General features: G+C 40.7%; 1 protein-coding gene across 2 annotated transcripts in view; it reads left to right on the top strand.

The window, feature by feature from the left end:
* Positions 1–21,828, top strand: part of RALYL (RALY RNA binding protein like) — a 446,351-nt gene that overhangs the window by 364,908 nt on the left and 59,615 nt on the right. For both annotated transcript variants that reach the window (XM_075549530.1, XM_075549531.1), the window contains one exon: positions 1,092–1,255. In XM_075549530.1, the coding sequence (XP_075405645.1) occupies positions 1,092–1,255 (164 nt within the window). The remainder of the gene's footprint in view (positions 1–1,091; positions 1,256–21,828) is intronic.

Raw genomic sequence — 21,828 nt, 5'->3', positions numbered from 1 at the left:
CAGAGGTGCTCTGATGAAAAGCCCTGGTTATGGTCTTCCTGCCCTCATTTCCTCGCATGTGGCACCTGTAGGGGATGAGCTGACGCAGTGTCCCAAAGCAATTACGAGCGTGTGATGCGTATGAAGTTGTCAAAATGCAGTATTCAGCAATCACTGTTCTCAGCCAAGCACACTATTTTCTTTATCGTTGATGATAGGATTACACATTAACTCAGTGACAACTAATTTTTTAAATAAATGAATAAATATATGAGGGGGCACCCCCAGGGAATTTTTTCTTCACACTTATGTATTTAATTTTTTTTTTACAAAACAACCTATCACTTTCAAAGTACTCTCCATTACACTTAACCTATTTGTCGAATCTGCGATTCCTTTCTTGGAAACATTTTTTCAAGCTCATCTGTTTGGATGGCTGACAGCACCTCCCTCATTTTTTTTTCTCCACCTCTTCTATGTCATCAAAACGCTGGCCTTTCATATCCCTCTTCATTGGAAAAAACAAAATGAAGTAATGCGGGGTGAGGTCAGGTGAGTCAGGTGCATGGGGCGAGAGAGTCAGTCCCTTGTTACTCAAGAAGCCCTCTCGAAAGATGTGTTCCTGTACCAGTTTGTGTGTTGTGTGCTTCTCTTTGTTTTTCTGTTGACCACCGTTTCTGAAGGGATAAGAAATGTCTTTGCCTTGTTCATGATCCTGCATGATATTTTCCTCTCTTCCAATGAGTGTGCTAATAATACAGGGAAGATTTTCAACCCCAAGAAAGGTAAATGTATTTTCCTCAGAAAAGAAATGTACTTGTGGTTAAATGTGAGCAGGATAGAGTCAGAGCGAAGTTCCCTGTCCATCCCTCTCTGGTACCGGAGTTAATGCTTGAGGTTCGATTCTAATGTCCCGACATACTAAACTGCTAGCATCCTCTTTCGTAAAGATGAATCTGTCGAGCGTAGAGATGTGTTTGAGTATGAAAATGAAACAAAGCCATTATTGAAATGTTCTACCACAGTTTCTACCAAAAATCATAATGATTTTACACAGTGGCAAGAAACAATGGCCTCACACCAACCCCCAGCATCATTTGTGTTTTCCGAAGGTTATTTGATTACCATGGGCGCGTGCCACCACCTCCCCGCGCTGTCATCCCACTGAAACGCCCGAGAGTGACGGTAACGACAACCCGCAGAGGGAAAGGAGTCTTCTCCATGAAAGGAGGATCAAGATCTACTGCCAGTGGGTCCTCTTCATCGGGCTCTAAATGTAAGTAATGTTCTTTATTCTATTTCCCGTTAAAGAAGCGTTGGGATGAATATCACAGCAGGAAGACCAACATTCCCTAAATAAACCAAAGCATATGGAGCACCTACTATGTACAAAAAGAGCCCAGGCCTAGTAATTACATGTGGGGCTGCTAACAAGAAGATCAATAGTTCAAAGCCACCAGGCTCTCTGAGGGAGAAAGATGAAGCTTTCTATTCTCACAAAGAGTTACAGGAAACCTATAGAGAGTTACAGTCTAAGGGGGGCAGCTAGCAGAGATGATTGAATGACCCCACCCAATGGGACTGAACCACCGAATTGTATGTGAATGGGTATATTGGAATGTGTAAGGTATGTCAATAAAACTAATTTTTTTTTTAAATAAGGGAAAAGAGTTACCATGCAGGAGAATCACAGGGGTAATTCTTCCTGTCCTGTAGGGTCACTGTGAGTCAGAATCTGCTCGATGGCAGTGAGTCTGTTTGCTTTTGTTTGTTTAACCATGTACACATTGTCAGAGAAATACGAACTGGTCAAGAAATAGTCACTGCTGTCCCTGAGTGAAGGCATACTATGGAAAGCAAAACAGATTTATTTAGAGTGCAGGGAAAACATTCGAATGCACAGAGTGAAGAAAACCACACCCCCGGAAAAGAAAGAACCCAGCAGTTGGAGCAAGAGCCAGAGTTAAAAATAATTATGACCGACTAAAAAATAATCCAGGAAGTTGGAGGTGGAATATTTGAGAGCGGGGGGCGAGTGGATAGCATCTTAGTGGGGTTCTTTGACAAGTTCCATGATTGCAAGTGTTCTCCAATTAACGACGAGATGGTCGCAAGACAGTGGCAAGCCAGGGGTTTTCGGGAGCCTGCCAGGCAGCTGCTTTCCCCCAGCATGTTTCCCCAAGGGATCATCCCCTAATGCTATGGGCCAAAACCGCGAGCAAAGGCTACTGCGTCCTGCACCTGTTGACGTAGGGGAAAGACCCTCTGGGGAGAGCTTGGGACATCCCTCATCTGCCAGACCACCGAGAAAAGAAGCCAAATGTGTCTTTTTCGGTGTAGGTGTTAGGTCATCCCAAGGTGAGTGACACTGATGGCTGAAAAGGACGTTGCAAAGTTCAACGCAGACTCCAGACTCGTGTGGAGATCTCAGAAGTGAGTCCCCTTTTCCAGGGCCTCTGTTTGCACACGCCAACTGCCTCTCGTCTTGGGCTCGCATGCTAGCTTGGGCTGTCTTCTTTTTAAAAAATCATTTTATTGGGGCCTCATACAACTCTTATCACAATCCATCCATCCATCCATTGTGGCAAGCACTTTGGTACATTTGGTGCCTTCATCATTCTCAAAACATTTGCTGTCCACTTAACACAAGACACTGAAGTACATCAAGGAGACACAAACATGACTAATAAGAACCCAGGACACATTCAAAAGCATTTTATCAAAACAACTAGCATTGTGCTCCGGGCCCACTTGGCTTGTCTAATTTTAAAGTCCTGGAATATAGCGTGTTGCTTTTAATGAAGAAACAACTTTTTTTAAAAAAATAATTTTATTAGGGGCTCTTACTGCTCTTATCACAATTCATACATCCATCCCTTGTGTCAAGCACATTTGTGCATATGTTGCCACCATCATTTTCAAAACATTGCCCTTCTACTTGAGCCCTTGCTATCAGCTCATTTTTCCCTTCCCTTCATCATGAACCCTTGATAATTTATAAATTTGCTTTCCCCCCCCCCACTTCTTACACTGGCCACTGTCTCCCTTCACCCACTTTTCTGTTGTCTGTACCCCTAGGAGGGGGACCTATGTAGGTCATTGTGATCGTTTCTCCTTTCTCCCCCCCCCCCTCCACCTTACCCTTACCCTCCTGTTATCTCTATTCTCATTATTGGTCCTGAGGGGTTTATCTGTCCTGTATTCCCTGTGTTGTGGGCTCTTATCTGTAGCGGTGCACATGCTCTGGCCTAGCCAGATTTGTAAGGTAGAATTGAGGTCATGATAGTGGGGGAAGGTGGGGGTGGGAGGATAGGGAGGAAGCTTTAAAGAACTAGAGGAAAGGTGTATGTTTCATCAGTGCTATACTGCACCCTGACAGTCTCATCTTGAAGAAACAATTTCATTTTAACAGAGCGTGTACTACTTTCTCATAAGAACAATATTGTGCAAGATGTATGAATGTTGAATGTTTGAAGAGTGGATATTTAAATGATGAAAATAATCAAGACAGGCAAACTGTATGATCACACTAACTCCCATCAAATCAGTCCCAACTCTTAATGACCCCAGAGGCCAAGGATAAACTTCCCTTATGGGTGCCTGAGACCGAACATCCTTATGGGACTAGAAAGCCTCATCACTCTGTCGCACGAACTATATGAGATGTCAAAAGTGTAATTGACCATATCATTATGAGTCATTATGAGAGCCTTGTGTCGGGCAATGTCTATAACGTCATAAAGAAAAGAAAACTTACATAATTTCACATTGACGAATAAAATTGTGAGGATACAAACTTTCCACTTGGCTTGATTTTTATATACACTGGTTCAGAAGAACTCGAATTTGTTACAAGAATGTTATTCTCGAAAGGATAGAAAAATGTCTCGCAATGGTTAAATTACATTCTAGTGGTGAGGAGACAGTAATTAAACAACTTAAAACAGGGGATGCCAAGCAGTAAATCATTGCAATGTAAAGAACGCGGTGGCCACTCCGTGGGTTCTGAGTCACGGTGAGCCTGTGGCACAGCCAAACAGACCTTTCCAGAAGAACATGGCCATGTCTTTCTTCCATGGAGTGGCTAGTGGCTTTCACTGCCTACCTTTAGGTTAGCAACCAACTTTATTTAACAAGTGAGCGGCCCTCTCCTGGTGCAATAGAATAAGGACGGATAAAGAGCTGGAGAAGGAGGAGGCGCTCTGTCCCTGCAGGAGCCCGTGACCGTCTCCCTGAGGAGGCGGCATGTAAGCAGAGGCCTAGAGCACACAGGGCAGCAAACTTGGGCTCTGGAATAATGGACGGCTCTTTTGATAAGTACATGGGACTCCAAAGTTAGATTGAAAAATGAAAACTAAATAACCATAGTTTCATTTATGAAATTTCTTAAAGGATATTCGTTGGATAATGGTGATTTCATTTGTAAAAATATGTTTCTGACTCTTGACTAATTTTGAAATTGTGAGGGGGCCGGGAGTGTCAATTCCATGTCAAATGTTAGCCAACCTTTAATGGCTTAAAGGAAAGGAGGGAGCCAGGGAGTGAGGGGGAGCCTGAAGGCTCCCTAAGGAAGGGGATGGCTGGTGAAAGGACAGTCAGTCCTCACTGCCATGGAACCGGTGCTGACTCACAGTGACCCCAGAGCTTCTGAGACTAACTGTCTACAGGAGGAGAAAGCCGCGCCCATCTCCCTCGGAGCTGCTGCTGGTCTTGAAATTCCGACCACGTGGATCGCAACCCAAAGCATAATGGCTACACTGCCTGGCGAGCTGGGCTCGGAATTGCTGTAGTCGAGAAACAAGGAAGCTGTGACAAAGCTGGGTATGGAGATGTGCCTGGGGATATTGTGAGGTTGTTCTCCGCAAACACTGATTTTTTTTTTTATTGGCAAGTTCAATACTGACAGGTTTGGGGTGGTGGTTTCTTCTTCACTCAGAAAGCACTTGTGTTTGTTTGTTAGTAAACATTTAAAATTTTATTTTAAATAGGTCTTAAGCAAGTGTTTCTCTCAACGTTTTTAGAAAACAGCACTGATGTAGTGCATTTTAATGTCCACTGGTTTAAAACATTTTTTTTTGAATGGTGCTGGCAGGTCTGTAATAAGATCTTTCTCGGTTTCAAATGCTTCCACTTTCTTTTGAATATGTTCTCTAGTTCAGGGTTTGTACAGCAGGCATTCTGCTGTTCTTGCAATTTCCAAAGCCGGTTTCAGAAAAGTCTTATCTCTCCCTTTCTTGTGTGGAGGCCACAAAGGAAGAATTCACAGTTACTGTACCAAATGAGTTGGGCGTCCTGTTAGATAATATGCACACATCACATTGAGCCCAGTCAATATCTGAGTTCACCCTAACACTTCCCCTTCCTATACAATACTTCCAATGCATCTGCCTCGGTGGGAAACCCAGTGCATGGCTTGGCTTTAGCATCACAGTGTGCCTGTGCAAGGCATTCCACAACCATGCCCCTTATCTGCAAACACTCATCGTCCGTGCCATTGCATGAGTTTGGATGGCATACAGATACATGCTGGAATGTGCAGTCTGGTCGGATATTCTTCTAGAAGTAGCTGGGCTTTGTGATCCATTCACAACTAGATGACGCTCCAGTTCCTTAAGCCATCCTCACCCTTTTCCTTTTTGCCTCCTTCTCATTTTAAATCCAGACACCCCCCTCCCACCCCATCCCCAGGGTTTAGCAATACTAGATCTGTGGGCAAATCTCTTTAACCCAAATCTTGCTTCCCCACCACCTTTAGTGGTGAGATCTGGCAGTGGGCACAGCCTGGACCAGACACATGGGACCTAGGCTGTTCCCACCCTTTGCCCTTTTTAAGCCACCCATCCATCAGCCTCACCCAGGATTGGAAGCACGCCCTGAAATCACATTTTTTTACTTATGGGACTCACATTTGTCGTTGCTTCTATTTAAGATTTGTCACGGCATCTTTATTAACATTTTCTGGAACACTGGTTTTGCATCGACAGTAGCCACACGTTCTACTTGTCTGTCTGCACTGCCTCCTACGAAAAACCTGTGCTCTGGTTTTCTTTCAACAACTGTGCACATGAAGCTGTTGCTTGGAATTTATTTTTAAATCAGCTGGAAGCTATCTTAGACCTCCCTTTTGGCATGTAAGAAAGCTTATCTGCATGGAAGAAACCCACCAGCCTGTATGATCCAAAGACTATAAATAATAAAATCCAAATCTGATGGCGGGAACAGTGATCACTCACTGCCATCGAGTTTACCACTTCTCTCTGTCCCGAAAATACTTCAAGGGCTAATAACATTATTTGTACATGTGCAGATGGGGAAGGTACCATGGTTATGAGGTGCTTGGAAAGGTAGCTTGCATTTCCCAATCGCCAAGGTTTACCCATCTATGCATACGCAAATAATGTAATGTCATGCCTTTCCCTTCTTTCAGGGGACAAGGGTCTTACTTATACCAGAAATTTCCGATTTTCATGTCAGCCATTGCTTATTTTAATTTATAATTTAACTTAGCTCCAAGTGTTTCACGTTTCCATGCCTTAAAAATTTCAAAGTATTAGAATGATTTTTCATTCCAATTAATTTGTTTCAGAAAATTAAAGGAAATAATAATTACATGATGTTTCTAGTCATAGTAAGGTCAGCTACTTGGAGAAATCATGCAAATTAGCATTATAATTTGTCATTGAAATACATGTAACTTGGAGCGCCTCAGTGCCCACCCACAGTGACTCGGCAGGGTGGGGTCTGTTCAACAGGGATCTGCACTTGGGGAGTTGGCCCAGGTAGGCCCCCACTGGCATCAGCGCCCATAGTCAGGGTCAACAGAGCCCAATTGAATGAGAGAGTGAACTGTGTGGGACAAAACCTCGTGGGTTGCGGCTCAAGGTGAAACTGTCCTCACATGGGCTCTTCATAGTGACTGCGTCTGGGGCGCTGGGCCAGGGATCGGCATATGCCCCAGGGGGGTTGACAATGCTGTGCTTCTTTGTTTATGTGGGTTTCTGCTTTCCTGTTTGGAGCTTGCTTTTTTGTGATTGTGTGTGTGTGTGTGTGTGTGTCTGCTTTTTTCTTTTTAAGGGGCGTGGGGGGTCTTCTCTTTGTGTGGTTGCTGGTTGGCTTATAGCTACTATTGATGCAGTTGGTCTTGGCGAGTCTTGATTTTGTCATATTACAACAGCTGAAATAAACCTGAGACGGGCAAGCCCCATGGACAAGCAGATGGAGACTGCGCTCCTACTTAACTCTAGCCCTAATTCAAGAACACTTAGTTCTGATCATATGGCCCTGCTTGATACTCACCTTCATGAAAGGATCACTGAAGATAAGGGTGCTCCAGCAAAGTGTGGTGAAAAAAGTAGAGGGTACCCAACTATCAATCAGAATAGTGTCTAGGGTCTTAAAGGCTGGTATTCAAACACACAACCATCTAATCAAGGAGGCAACTAAGTCCATACAGAAGAAGCACACCAGTTTGTGTGATCCAAGAAGACAATAAAAAAATTTTAATATGGTGAAAAGTGTTGGAGCTAAAATTATGACTACCCACTTTGTAGAAGCCTATGAATGACAGTGGGACCCCAAAACCCATCTGCAGACAAGCTGGTCAGATGGGACCACTGGCAGATCCACACTAGCCATAGGCAGGAATCTCGAACAACCTTGCTTCCAGGCAGAGATCACTGTAATCTTGAGTATGCTGGATTGAGCTAGGCCAGATGAACTCCCTATAGACTTGACCTGAGTACTGTGTGCAAATATCTCTTACTTGTTTGGTGACAGAAATTTCTTTCCTGGCTTTTGGAATGTTGATAAGGATCTTGTAGTTCTTACTTATTCTTTGTATTCATATTTTGGTCTTTATATTATTATTATTTTATCCTTACCACCTTATTTCGAATTTGCTTTTTTTCCTCCTGTTTCTGTGGGGTTTCCCAGTTTGTGCCTCACAGGAGGAGTGGTGCATAGTGATAAGAATGGATACAGGGGTGAAAGGAGGCTCAGGGCAAGGCAGTGAGTTAGAGGGAGGGAAGGGGATTTAAGGAGTGGGAAACGAAGGTGGGAAGGGGATTTAAGGAGTGGGAAATGATGGAGGGAAGGGGATTAAAGGAGTGGGAAACAATGGTGGGAAGGGGATTTAAGGAGTGGGAAGCGAAGGTGGGAAGGGGAGGGGATGCTACAACTGACTGTGATTGCACAAACCATTTTAAAGGGGATTCAACAATGGGGGTGATATTCTAAAACTGATATGTAATGATTGCACAATTCTCCTTGAGATTATTGAATATTGAAATATATACTATGTAAATTATGTGTCAATAAAACTATTTTTAAAAGAAATACATGTAACTTAAGAATCTCTTCTTAAACATACTAGTTGATCATATATGTTTGATTTGGTCTTTTATGATTTTGTGTAACAAATGTGTCAGTCTTAAGGAAACTGGACTACTAAATATAAACTAAAGCTTTTTTGAAAAAAATGTAGTATCTTTTATTGTATAATAGCAACAATTTTTCTTTGGAACTGTGCATTTGTTAATCTAGAACCAAAATTTAGGTAACTAAAATAGGTGTTAAGACCAGATAAATTATAGGGTGGAAGGATGTTGTAATAGGGCCCATCTGGAAATTTATTTTTGGAATTATTATGAATATATTAATTTTCAAATTGTGTTTACTAAAATATTCATCATAGCAAGGCAACGGGTTGATTAATTCTATGCATGGTTCATATAGTTCTATATATGTAGAACACAACTCACAAAAATTAAATGTAGATTAGTGTGGTTGTTATTACTGTTAGATATTGTTGAGTTGGTTCCAGTTCTTACCAACCCATTGTCCAACAGAACAAAACATCCCCCAGGCCTCCACTACTCTCAGTGTGGTTGCTGCATCTGAGCCCATTGTTACAGCCACTATGTCAATCCAACTCATTGAGGGACTTCCTCTTTTTCCCTGACTCTCTGATTTATCAACCAGGGACTGGTTTCTCCTAACAAAATGTCCAAAGTACATAAGATGAAGGAAGTCTGTCCATCCTAAATTCCAAATCCTGTATTTCTTCCCTGACAGATTTGTTCATTCTTCCAGAAGGTAACAGTATATTAAATATTCGCAATTAATCACTATTCAAAATCTGCAATTCTTCTTCAATCTTCCGTATTCATTCTACAGCTTTCACAAGCACACGAGGTGATTGAAAATGTCATGACTTGGGTCAGGCTCACCTTAGTCTTCAAAGTGCCATCTCTGTTCTTCAACACTCTAAAGAGCTCTTTTGCAGCAAATTGACTGAATGAAATATGTCATTTGATTTCCTAAATTCTCCTCTATGGCATTGATTGTGCATTCAAGTTAAATGAAAGCCTTGAGAACTTCAAGATAGTCACTGTGTCATGATGTTCCTTCTTGGCCCGATTGTGGATATTTTAGTTTTCTTATATTGAGGTATGATCTGTACCGAGGCTACACGTTTCCATACACTGAGGAGTAATCCATACCGAAGGCTGCAGTCTTATATATGTTTCAGCAAGCAAAGTTGTACCGTCCACATATCGTAGGTTGCTAAGGAGTCTCTCTTCAACCTGATGTCACATTCCTCTTCATGCAGTTCAAATTCTTTGATTATTTGTTCAGGGTGCACGTGTGGTGAAATACCACAACCCTAGCACACACCTTTCCTGATTTTAAACCAAGCCGAATCCCATTGTTCTATTTGAACCCCACCCTCTTGGTCCACTTGTAGGTTCTACATGAGCATAAACAATATAAAATAATCCATAATTCTCTATGCTTCGCAAAGACAAATAGCTTTCCGTAGTCAGCAAAACATAGGTAAACATCTTTCTAGTACCGGTAATCTCTGCGTACTGCATAGACACAGCTGACGTCAGCTTGATAGCTCTGTCGTGAAACATAAATCTAAACTAATTTTATAAAACTTATTTGTAAACACAGTTGAGATTATAATAGTGTTCCTTATCTGTAAATGAATATTGGCAGATTATGTTATAAGTATGTATATATATGGTCAGCTGTAGAGATATAGCTATGGATACCTGTTTATACACATATGCATTATTTCTGTATGTACAAGAGGGCTTCAAAATTTCTGGGAAAATTCTGATATCTTTCAATTCAATTTTCCTCAAAATTTTTGAAGCCCCCTCATATATATCAAGTACTGTGGAATAATGGATATGTATAATAAATAATGAATATGTCTATGCACACATACACATGCATTTATGTATATACATATTTTTCTATAATACTTTTATAAATTTCCTGGTTTCTGGAAATAGCGATTATTTTCTAATTTAAATCACAAAATAAAAAATGAGTGGAGTATAAAATTTATTATGTCAATATTGGCTTCAACTAAATGAATATTCATTGAGGTTCCTATCTTCCTATTTCCAATATTTAATGATTTGACAACATGAGAAAAAAAAATAAAGTTATAACTTAGATAGTTTTTTTTTGTTTTTTTTTACAAACCCTTGTGTCGAGGGCTGACTTTCAATAGATTGCAGCGAGGGAGGTGCTCTGCTACAGTTTGTTATTTCTTATATCAGAATTTCAATGCAACTAAATTCTACTGAGGACAATATCATACAAAAACTATATTAACATGATAAATTTGCAAAGATGAATAGTAATGGGCTTTGAAAATGGATTGGTTCCGTAGATGTTTCTCTTTATATATTTTTTTCAAATTAACTTGCACAAAAGTTATAATTGACCTGTCTCACATCATGAAGCCATAAGATATAGAGGATGTGATATTGCAGTTAAACACTTAATAAAAGAGCAGACATGTATACCTAGCCTTGGTGGTAAAATCAGTGTTCTCTGAGGGGAAAAAAATCTATAAAATTAGTTATTTTAGATAAATTATTTAAAACTGAAGGATCTGTCAATGGGCTTGTAGTGACAGAATGGGTGACAGACTAATATAAAATCCCTAAAGTGCTGAACAGCTCTTTAGTCAGTGCAAAGGGCTTGCCTGGCAATGTGCTCCATCAGGAATATAGACAGGAAACCCAGATGGAGAAGTTCTGCTCTGTAATTCAAATTCTCATGAATCAGAATTGATTTCAAGGCAATGGAATTGGGAGTTCGTTTTTGCTATTTTGAAGGGCTTAACAGGAAATTAAAGACTGTTTAATTTCATTTAAGTAATGAACTCTGAGAGTTTGTTCCATAAACTAAAAGAAAGTTTCCCTGTATTATTTTTTGTTTTGTCTTCACCACCCAATGCCTGTGGTTTTCATAGAGAGAACCAGTGAGACAATGCTCACATTTGCCAGAGTACTGTCAAGCATCCGGCATATCCATCTTTCTTGACACGGCATCTGTCTACTGTGGAGGGCTTAAGGAAAAGAGATTACTGTTGGCCACAAGAGTTAGAGACGGCTTGAGAGGGGAGTCTTGAATTGAGCAGAGACCCTTCTGCTTTTGGAAGAAGCACTGTGTGGTGGAGGGAAAGAAAGAGTGGAGACGTTGTTTTCCAAATTGCTGCCACTCCAATCTTGAAGAAGCCTCCTAGTGTCTCCTCTAGTGTATCACCTAGAGTTCAATCCCTTATCTAAACAAAGTACATAGACAGGTCTTGGAATATAATCCATGTTCACTGAGATTGATTATGAACATGATGGTAATGGTGGTGGTGGTACATGAAGCTCCTGGCTCCTACGCTGAGCCTGCCATCTTCTGAACATACATGTTGAGTGTATGTATTTCTCTGTACAAAATGGGAAGGATACCTTACTGCCTTTTCCAAAGAGTTGTTTTGAGGATTGAGTGAGCACATACGTAGGTAGAAAATATGCAGGCGTGATCATTACTATTACTATTGCCTGGGGAAAGGGATAGCAGTAAGGAAATGAGAGCACTATTATTAAGCACAGCAAAACAGAAGTAAGGTTGGACAACAGGGAACACAAAAGCGTAGAGACTCTTAGAGGTGGATTTCTTCTAGGGGAGAGGGGAAAGACTTCTGAGTAAGCACCACGCGATCACTACTATATGTGATATGTAAATTCACATGATGGGGGTGATATAGTTTAGTTCAAACTCATGGGGTACGGTGACCCCTTTTGCGGGTGCATCCTGGCACTTCTGGACAGGACTGGCGGCGGGGCGGCAATGCGAACACCATACGAGCCGGGGGAGGAGGCAACACAGCAGGTTTATTAAGCAGCAACGTCAGGATACTGAAGACAACCCCCTGATCTACTGAAAAGGCCAGATAGCTGGCAAGGCCCTTCTAGGTCGCATGGGTCTTTCGCACTGGGCTAGATTTTTCTAAAGAAGGCGGTTGTCCTTGGTTGGCTGGAACTGAGGTGATAGTTTCTGATTGGCTGAGACTCCAGCAGTGGTTGCTGATTGGCTGGGATTCATCTATTAGAATGGTCCGGAGGCTTTCCCTACGCTTCTCAATACTAGAGTATCTTTGCATTTCCTGTGCAGTGTAGTATGTTTAGCAGAATCCTTGTCTTCTACCCTCTAGATGCCAGTGACGGCCCTTCCCCAAGTTGTGGCAATCGAAATATATCTCCAGACCGTGCAGAATTTCCCTGAAAGGCAAAATCACCCAGAATTAAGGACCACGGATCTTGATGCTTTGCTGGAGTTTCTTTATTCATCCCTGAATCAATTTGACCCAAAGTGATTATAATAAATTGAAATGTTTTTCACCACATATATCAGAGATACACATATTTTCATATTGACAGATACTATCCTTCCCTGTGCTCAATTTCCTTTTCAGATTATATCTCACGCAGCAGCAAAAGGCACAAGTGTTGTGTTGACTGTATTGGAATGTAATAACACTTATCATCAAAATCAGTGAACTCCTTCGACAGAGAAGGTCTCAAATGATTTTTATTTTTTTAGCTCAAATACTGCAGTGATAGTTTTGGGGAAATGTTTAAGCTTCTCTGCATGATGCGATATGACCTCCAATTTCTCTGGGGTCATGCTTGCTCATGAACACGTGAAAACCCCTTGTTTCGGGAATCATGTCCTTTTCTCCATTTATCGTTTTGCTATTCTTGAAGAATAATTTTAAGTCCAAGCCAGATAATCACTCATTAAAAAACAAACTGCTACATCCAACCTGATGATAAAGATATTGTATTGTGGCATTATGTTTCGGTTAGCTCTAGTTATTTTGCAAAGTATGCTGTTGCGGTTGTTGTTGTTCTTGTTGTTGTTATAAAACTTACCCAGGGAAAAGATTTTTCTTGAATATAATATTACTGATATCTTCAAAAACTCCTGTTACGTGTGTGCATTCCCTACTGGGGCCAATGTCCTATATGTCATAAAACGTCATTTTTAACTGGTAACTCCCAAGTTGATTCTTCTACCTCTGTCCTCTCTCATATACGTCAGACTCATATGCTTACTCTCTGTCACCTGTAGGTGAATACCACCAGGCATCTCAAATTTACAAGTGTCAAATAAAATTTCACATCTTCCCAATACAACCTGAGTCTCCAGCAATTTCCATCCTTCCATTTACTCAGAAAAAATGTCTTTAGAATTCCCCTTGATTGCTACCTTTTACCTACCCACACTCTGCTTCCAAATCCCTTAGCAAGTTCTGTTCTCTCCATCTTTAAAATAGATGCAGAATTCATCTTTTCCTTATTATTCAGAGGCTAATACCTTGGTCCAATCCAATCTACTATCGCTTTTCCCTTGAATTATTTCCAAAGCATCTGTACTGGTCTCACTGATACACCCTTACCCCAATTGTGTTTACACCAAAAGAATAATACTCTTTGAAGGTAACGTGTCCCCAATATCACACCAAGTAAAAGCGAAAGTTCTTAGTTTTCCCTATAAGGCCCTACACAATCTCCTCCACATTCTGTATCCCCCAACGCGTCCACTCTCCGTATTACCTAGCTCCTATCCTGTTAGCCCGCTTTCTCGTTCCATATCAGCCACACTTCATCTCACCTATCTCTGAGACACCCAGCAGACACCCCCATCTCTTCACCACCGCCTGTTCCCATGGTGGCACCTTTGCCTCATGGTGACCCTACGGGTGGCAGAGGAGAACTGTGCTGGATGATATTTCGGAAACAGATAACCAGGCTTCTCTTTTGAGGCATTGCTGGGTGATCTCCAACTAACCAACTTTTCAGGTAGCAGTGGAGACAGTTCAGCATTTGTACCACCCAGGGATTTTGGTGTCCTGCCTTTGTGATTATTCTTTCTCTATGTCATAGGCTCTCCTATCCCATCAACGCGAGATATCTCCATGACTTGCTTTCTTTGGTTTGAGTCATTGACTCAAATATTCTAATCCGTAAAGCTTCCTCTGGTCACGCTACATAAATATACATAAATAAAAATATTATCTATAATAAGTACAAATAAATAAATAGCAAACATCTCTCCCAGACTGGGTCTTTCCTAACTTCTTGTATGCATTATTTTACATATGTGTTCATTTGATTTTTTGGTTGTTTTTGTGTGTATTGCCTGGCTTATATCACTATGCCACTAGATGGGAGTTCATAAATGCAAGCATTTTTAATCTCTCTTGGTTTATCTCTAAGAAGAAACCTAATAATAATGGGGTCTTCATAAATACTATTGGATAAGCATGCTAGAGACTGGATTAATAAATGAGAGAAGTTCAGACTTTTGTCAGGGAGACAAAGAAATAGTAGCAATTTGAAGTATCATCTGAAAGAAGTTAGGACGGGAGGAGGATGTATTAGCGGAATAAAAGTTAAAAATGGCTTTCAGTGTAGACTTTACAATGTAACATTTGAGTTAGATATTTAAGGATTAAATGGAGTCTGTGAAGTGGAAGCGATAAGAGTGAAGGGCTTTTCAGATCAAGAAAAACTACTGAAGTAAAGCTATGGATGTCTGAAATCTTGTAGTGCATTCAAAGGATGGTGAACAATTGTGACTAAAACCAAGGTTGTGCGGGAAGCACTAGCAGATGATGAAACAGAGAAGGTAGTTTGGAGCTAATTGGGAAGTAAAGCAATTTTCTCAAATTCCAAAGTTCATAAATGTAAATGATAAAATTCATGATCATCAGTAATGGAATCTAATTTTCCACAGTCTTTAGCTTGTTTACATTAGGGACTTTTATATAACAATTGTACAGCAGAAAGATGATTGAAACTATTCAGTACTGTTCTTAGAAGAAGAAGAAAAAAAGTACTCCTGACTTACTCTCTAACATTATAGAAAACTAAGGCTTTCTGTTCTATATCATGCATCCTGAAGACAAGGATGTGGATTTTCTTGGATTAGGGAATAATTTGAACAAAATGCAAAAAGATGATGCTCAAAGGCATATGTTCTTTTTTTATACTTTCATCGTGTTTAATAAACAAGAGGTATTTTTTCATATTAATTCTCTTTGTACCTTCTTTTTAATCCCCCTCCCTTCCAACCCTCCCACCCTTGATAAATTATAAATTATTATTTTCATATTTTACACCATCCACTGTCTCCCTTCACTAATGTTTCTGCTGTTCGTCCCCTGGCCGGGGGAGGGGCTTGGTGGTGGTAGTGGATTGTATGTCAATCATTGGGATTTGTTCTCATTTTCTCCCCCTTTCCCCCACTTTTCCCCTACTGTCCTGGTGTCACTACTCTCCTTATTGGTCCTGAGGGGTTTATCTTTCCGGAATTCTGTGTGTCCTGGATTCTTTGTACCTTCTGTTTGCTTATCTGTCTCTTAATTCATTGGCCAACTGGGGGAAGTGTAGAGATTTTACTTCCAAATACATACATGAAATTTTCAATGAAGCTTCTTATTCTGGTTTAGAATTGGCATGAAATGACCATATCTGCACATTTACCAACCTTCAAATTTTCTGATATTTGTTAAGTGCTTACTGAGTTCAGGATACTGGGCTAGTTTCTGTCAGAGATGCAAAAAGCAAAAGAACAAACCAAAATCCAGGTGGGCCATCCTGTCTTCAATGAACTCGGGGGAATATGATTTGAATAAGCTTGTGGCAGTACATCTGCTGCCCTGGCTTTGATTCCACAGGTTTGGCAACATTGAACTGTTTCCTAGAGTTTTCAGTGGCTGATATTTTTAAAGGACATGAACAAAGTCTTTCTTCCAAGGGTCAAATTTCCAACTGTTTGGTTAGCAGCTAACGCATGAACTAGTTGCACGACCTGTGGACTCCTCTAGGGAACTCAGGATTGCATCAATCCATTAATATGAGTTGCATCAGAAAACTGTCCAAATTTCTTTTTTAAGAATGTTGTGTCATCAGAGGTCTGAATAATTTATAAACCATGAATCTGAATAAAATTTTCAGGGAACAAATTTCTGATGAGAAAACAGAAACTTTTAATTAAATGCTAATCTGATTTGGCTTCTCTTTTCAGATCCTCTTAATTAAATTTTTTAATTAAGGCCTACAACCTGTATAGTAAGCTGTAGGAGTCTCAGTCATCAATAAGAAGAGACGTATCATCAGAGCACATTTACAATGTACAAAGTCATGACTCCTGAAATTCCTGAATAACTAATAATGTTTTTACTCTCAAAGAGCTTACAATTTAATAAGAAAAATAAAACATCTAAAATTAAAGTCAGGTAGTAGCATGTGTCCTCTAGTAAATGTGAGATACTGTTAAATGAATCAAATAGTTGAGAGATGTCTCCTTGGGTAGGTTAATCAAGGAAGAACTCATAAGAGAGACAAGACTTAACCTGGGTAAATAGGCCCATGATAGACAAATTGGGGAGACAGAAAGTTTCTTTACTGGGAGCCTCATACAAATAATAATAGCAACAACTTTTAACATTTATTGAAACTATTTCCTTGGCAGTGTGCTGTGGAATTTATGTTCATTATCTTATCATGTTTTCATAAGAAGCCTATAAGCTAGATGATTGGGACTTACAGGCTTGTTGAGTAAGAGCAACTTTGTCCATGGAACAAAGATGGGAAGTAGAGTCTCTCTGGTTCCAAACACTATTTTATCGAGTACTAAGTTGTTTTCTTCAAGTGAAGAGCTCACTTTAAGAAACTAGAACTATACTTGGAAGAAGACCTTGAATACCAGTTAAAGTGTTTAGATTGTTTTACACACACACACGGGTTTATTTATTTGTCTTCCATACAATGTGGGAGCATTCTGAAGAGTGCTCAGTAGGAAAGGCTGATGCTTTATAAATATTATTCACAGAGCACCAGGTGGGAGGGAGGACAAATGGAATGGAGAAACCTATCTGAAAGTGCAGGGAAAACGCACTGGCGGGCTTTGTGCCATAGTTTTACCTTATTCTGAATTAATGTTTATTTGGTAGAAGAACATCAGAAATCAGTCACTGTAAAGTATACATCTATATTTTATAAATCATGTAAAAAACAGGGTTTATGTAAAGGACTGGGCATCGGGGGTGGGGTGGGGAGGGATCATTCATAGGAGTTTAAAAAACAAAAGATAGAAGTGGAGAAGAGTCCAAGAGAGCACATCAGATTTGTCCTGCCCATCTCAAGAAACAAGGCACAAAAACCAAACCCAAACTTCAGGACCAGGGGTGTGAGGGGCGATACTGGGAGAGTAGAGGATGAGTGGGTTGGAAAGGGGGAACCGATTACAAGGATCTACATGTGACCTCCTCCCTGGGGAATGGACAACAGAAAATGGGGTGAAGGGAGATGCCGGATAGAGCAAGATACGACAAAATAATAATCTATAAATTATCAAGGGCTCGGGAGGGAGGGGGAAGTGGGGAGGGAGAGGGGAAAAAAGAGGACCTGATGCAAGGGGCTTAAGTGGAGAGCAAATGCTTTGAAAATGATGAGGGCAAAGAATGTACAGATGTGCTTCATACAATTGATGTATGTATATGTGTGGATTGTGATAAGAGTTGTATGAGCCCCTAATAAAATGTTGTTTTTAAAAACCCAAACCCAAGACATGGTTGAAGAAAGGTAGAAGAGATGACAGCAAAAGAGACCTAGTGATGGACAGGACTTGACCCTGAGATACTGGAGTGTGGGGAGTAAGTCCGTGGAGGAGATATGCATCTCAGGATGTGTCACGCCTCATGAGCATTATCATGCTCAGAACTCCTACAGCTGCTAGAGGAGCACCGTGGTGAGGTGAGCTGGTGCTCAGCATTCCAAGCAAGGTGTTGGACCACCTGCCCAGGCCTATGGCTATGAAAGGCCGAGGAAGAGCTGCAGGTGTCTCCCTTCTCTCGGAATTCAAATAGTATTAGCTTCTTAAATCCAAATGTTATACTGATGATGTACGTGGCTCTCACCTTGAAAAGTGCATTTCTGCAGTGGTAGAGTTGGTTCCCTTGACACATACGTACCTAGAGAGTAAATTCAGATACTAGTTTTGTGGGGTTTCTTTGTTCATTTTGTAATGTGAATTTTTTGTTCTGTGGAGGGATATATTTTTAGTGTGTTATGTTTTCCATAGAAAGGTAAACAAGTTAAAATTAGTCAATTAAATTTCTGTGCTGAGTGTTGGTAAGAAATGGATTATATTAATTTTCACCAATATCCCCATTTTTTCTACATTGAAAGACATAATAAGATAAAATCGTTTCTATTACATTTGATAGGTTTAAGTAAACTCATGCTTCCATCAAAGGGAATGAAAATCATGCTTCAAAGCAAAAATCAACTTGCAATTGTTACGAACATTTTTCAAATTTAGCTGTGATTCAACAATGGTACTTTGATGTCTTCAAAGTAATTGATATAAGGCCTTATTTGCTTTTTTCAAACTGTGGTCTACTTTTAGTTTGGTACTTCATAATAGGAAACTCCACAGGGCCCCTGATTCTTGAGTTTGAATTTTCCAACCTACTTTGCATTATAAATAAAAGTCTGATTTATGAAAAAAATCTGATTTTTGATGGAAAATCTATTATCATTTTTATCAGGAAAAATAGTTATTCTTCCTGGAATCATTTAATACATATAGTGCATAATGTACCACATGTATTGTATGTCTTAATGGGGGGGGAAGTGGCTCTTTTGTGAGCAGAGATTGCATTTTGTTCTCATTATTTTTTAAAAGGTTCCTGAAAGCTAGAGAATCAAGTTAAAGCAATCCCATTTACAGTTAAAGTCCTAGAAATCTAGAGCAATGACACTAATAAACATGTGCATGCCCATGTTTCTTACAGCATGATTCATTCATAATAGTGCAATAGTAGAAATTACCTGAGTGCCTATCGACAGGAAGTTGAATAAATGAATGTAACACATGCATACAATGGAATACTACATAGTTATTAAAGAGTAATGATGAATTGAGGAAACATCTTCAAACATGGATGAATCTGGAAGACATGCTGAATGAAATAAGTCAAATAGAAAGGACAAATGTTGCATGAAATTACATTTACAAATTGTCAAGAATTGGTATACACAGAGAAGGAAAAATTCTGTGATGGTTACTACAGAGTGAGGAACAGAGGGAAAAGAGATTTGCTCACTAGATAGTAGACACTTGTTCATTCTGGTACTGGGAAAGTCGATGCATGAGTGCAATTTGAACAAGGTAAACCAATACACTGAGAGGCCCATAGCATAAAGGACAGCTCCAGTAAGCGTTGTCATCTACCATTTTGGAATAATAATAATAATTAGCAAAATATCTACAAGGGGTTATTTAAGTAATACCAGCTCAGCACAACCTGCTGCATCTAGTCTATATTTCAACTCATTGCAAACCTATAAAGGGTTTCTGAAACAGCAAATCTTCATGGGAGCAGATAACCTCAGCCTCAAATTCCTCCCACAGAGAGCTTGATGAGTTTGAATCACCAACCTTGCAGTTAGCGGTGCATCACCTACAGCACCACCAGGATGCCTTTAATAAGTATGCTGAATAGGGGTGGGACATCACGGGGAGTACATGCTCATGCATGTATACTATTTGTGGGCCTCTGTGTGTGGTGCTTATAAATTCAGGAGCAATAAAACACACAGGAGGGGTGCAATCTAAATTTACCCACACACCACTGTGTGGGAATTGTTCACTCAGGACATAGTCTTATGAGACAACTAGGTCAATTGGCATAACTTACTTCATGAATATAATGTTCTACATCTTCGTTTGGTGAGTCATATCTTGGGTCTTAAAAGCTCTGTGGCCACCTAAGATACAGCTGTGGTCTCTTCCAGTCTTGAGCAATGGACAGTGAAAAATAAAGACTTAAAGAAATTAGTACTTATGACTAATAGCCCATGCAAACCAAAGCCCCTTCGAGCCTGGAGATGGTCAAATTTACTTGACTAATAGAAACTAGAAGAAACCCTGAGATTATTGCCCTCACAGAGTCTCTTAACCAGGGACTAAACCAATCCCAGAGGCAACAAAATAGATCAAATAAATTAATTGACACAATCCAGTTTGGGAAATACTAGAGAAAATCTGCAAGGTAAGCTAAATTCGAATTGAGGAGTTCAAATTAAATCATGACAGGTATGGTAACAGTATTTCGAGGTATTATGTTGTAACATATATTATAGCCAAAAAATAAATTAGGCTAGAGGTAACTTTTTTAAAAAGCGGGCATAGGGGGAAAGTTACAATATACATACATCCGTGGGGTGAGGTCCACCAACTATGACAGGGGCCAAACTCAATCCAGGAATACATATGGCAGCCAACTAAATAAGAAAGGGAAAGAAAAAAGGCATGGGTAGGGGAGGAGCAGGGCACTAATTCACCCAAGGGGAGGGTATTGTTTATATCTCCGAGAGAGAAAGAGAGAGAGAGAGAGAGAGAGAGAGAGAGAGAGAGAGAGAGAGAGAGAGAGAGACCAGGCTTCATTCTGATGCACCAAGACATGAATACAACATACTGGCATGAACTAGGGAACCAATAGAGAGGTCTGCAGGGCTGGCCCCAATCCCGGCTATGTGGACACACCCCTACCCCACCCCCACCCCGCCTCAGAAGAACGCACTTCATAGGACAGCACTGGGACTACAGCTTGGGGAGAGGGGCGTGTCGGATTAGAGCACATGGGAGAAATGCAAAGGGATGGAGAGGGAGGAGAGGATGTCCTGGCCCTTTTGGTCCACCAAGCCTCGATAATGTTCCTGCACAGAGCAGACAATGCACAGGGAGGACCGTAGGGCTGTCCCCACCACTGGACATGGCATCCTGCACAGAACCAGGACGCTGCAGCGACAGCACTGAAGACACAGTGTGGGAATAGTGCACGGTCTGGTCCCATCACGCCGGGGCGAGGCTCTGAGGGCATGCAGCAGAGAGCAGGGGGAGCAGAGTGGTGAACCCCAAGGGAATACCAAAAATAGACTTGGGAGACTGAGCGTGGCCCCCCATCAGACTCAATGGGAAAACACTCATAAAGGCCAACAAACAGACCTTGAACTATTTATAGGCTTTTCCATTTTTGTCAGTGGCTTTCTTGTTATTACTATTATTTTGGTTTGGTTTTAAGTTGTTGGTGTTGTTATTGTTTTGTTGGTTTGACTTCCTTTGTTGTTTTATTAGGCTTTGCCAGGTTTTTGCACTTAGTAATGTATCTGCATGTCTATCTAGATAAGATAGGCAGGATAAACAATTCAGAGATGAAAAGAATGGGACCAATGGTTCCGGGGGGGAGGAGGGTGCGGGGGAAGGGGTAGGAGAAAGAGGAGGTAGGAGAAAGGAAGGTGGAGGGGTAACCAACCCAGGAACAAGGAAGGTAACAAGTGAACTATAATCAATGGGAAGAAGGCCGCAGGATGCCTAGTGGGGCTCAATCAAGGACAATGTAACAGCAAGGAATTACTAAACCCAAACGAAGGCCGAACATGATGGTGAGACAAGAGGAAAGTAAAAGGAAAT

This window comes from Tenrec ecaudatus, chromosome 5 (genome assembly GCF_050624435.1).
Source record: "Tenrec ecaudatus isolate mTenEca1 chromosome 5, mTenEca1.hap1, whole genome shotgun sequence".
Classification (NCBI taxonomy): domain Eukaryota; kingdom Metazoa; phylum Chordata; class Mammalia; order Afrosoricida; family Tenrecidae; genus Tenrec; species Tenrec ecaudatus.
Note: the sequence above shows the minus strand (reverse complement) of the source record. Positions and strands in the feature narration are given on the sequence as shown.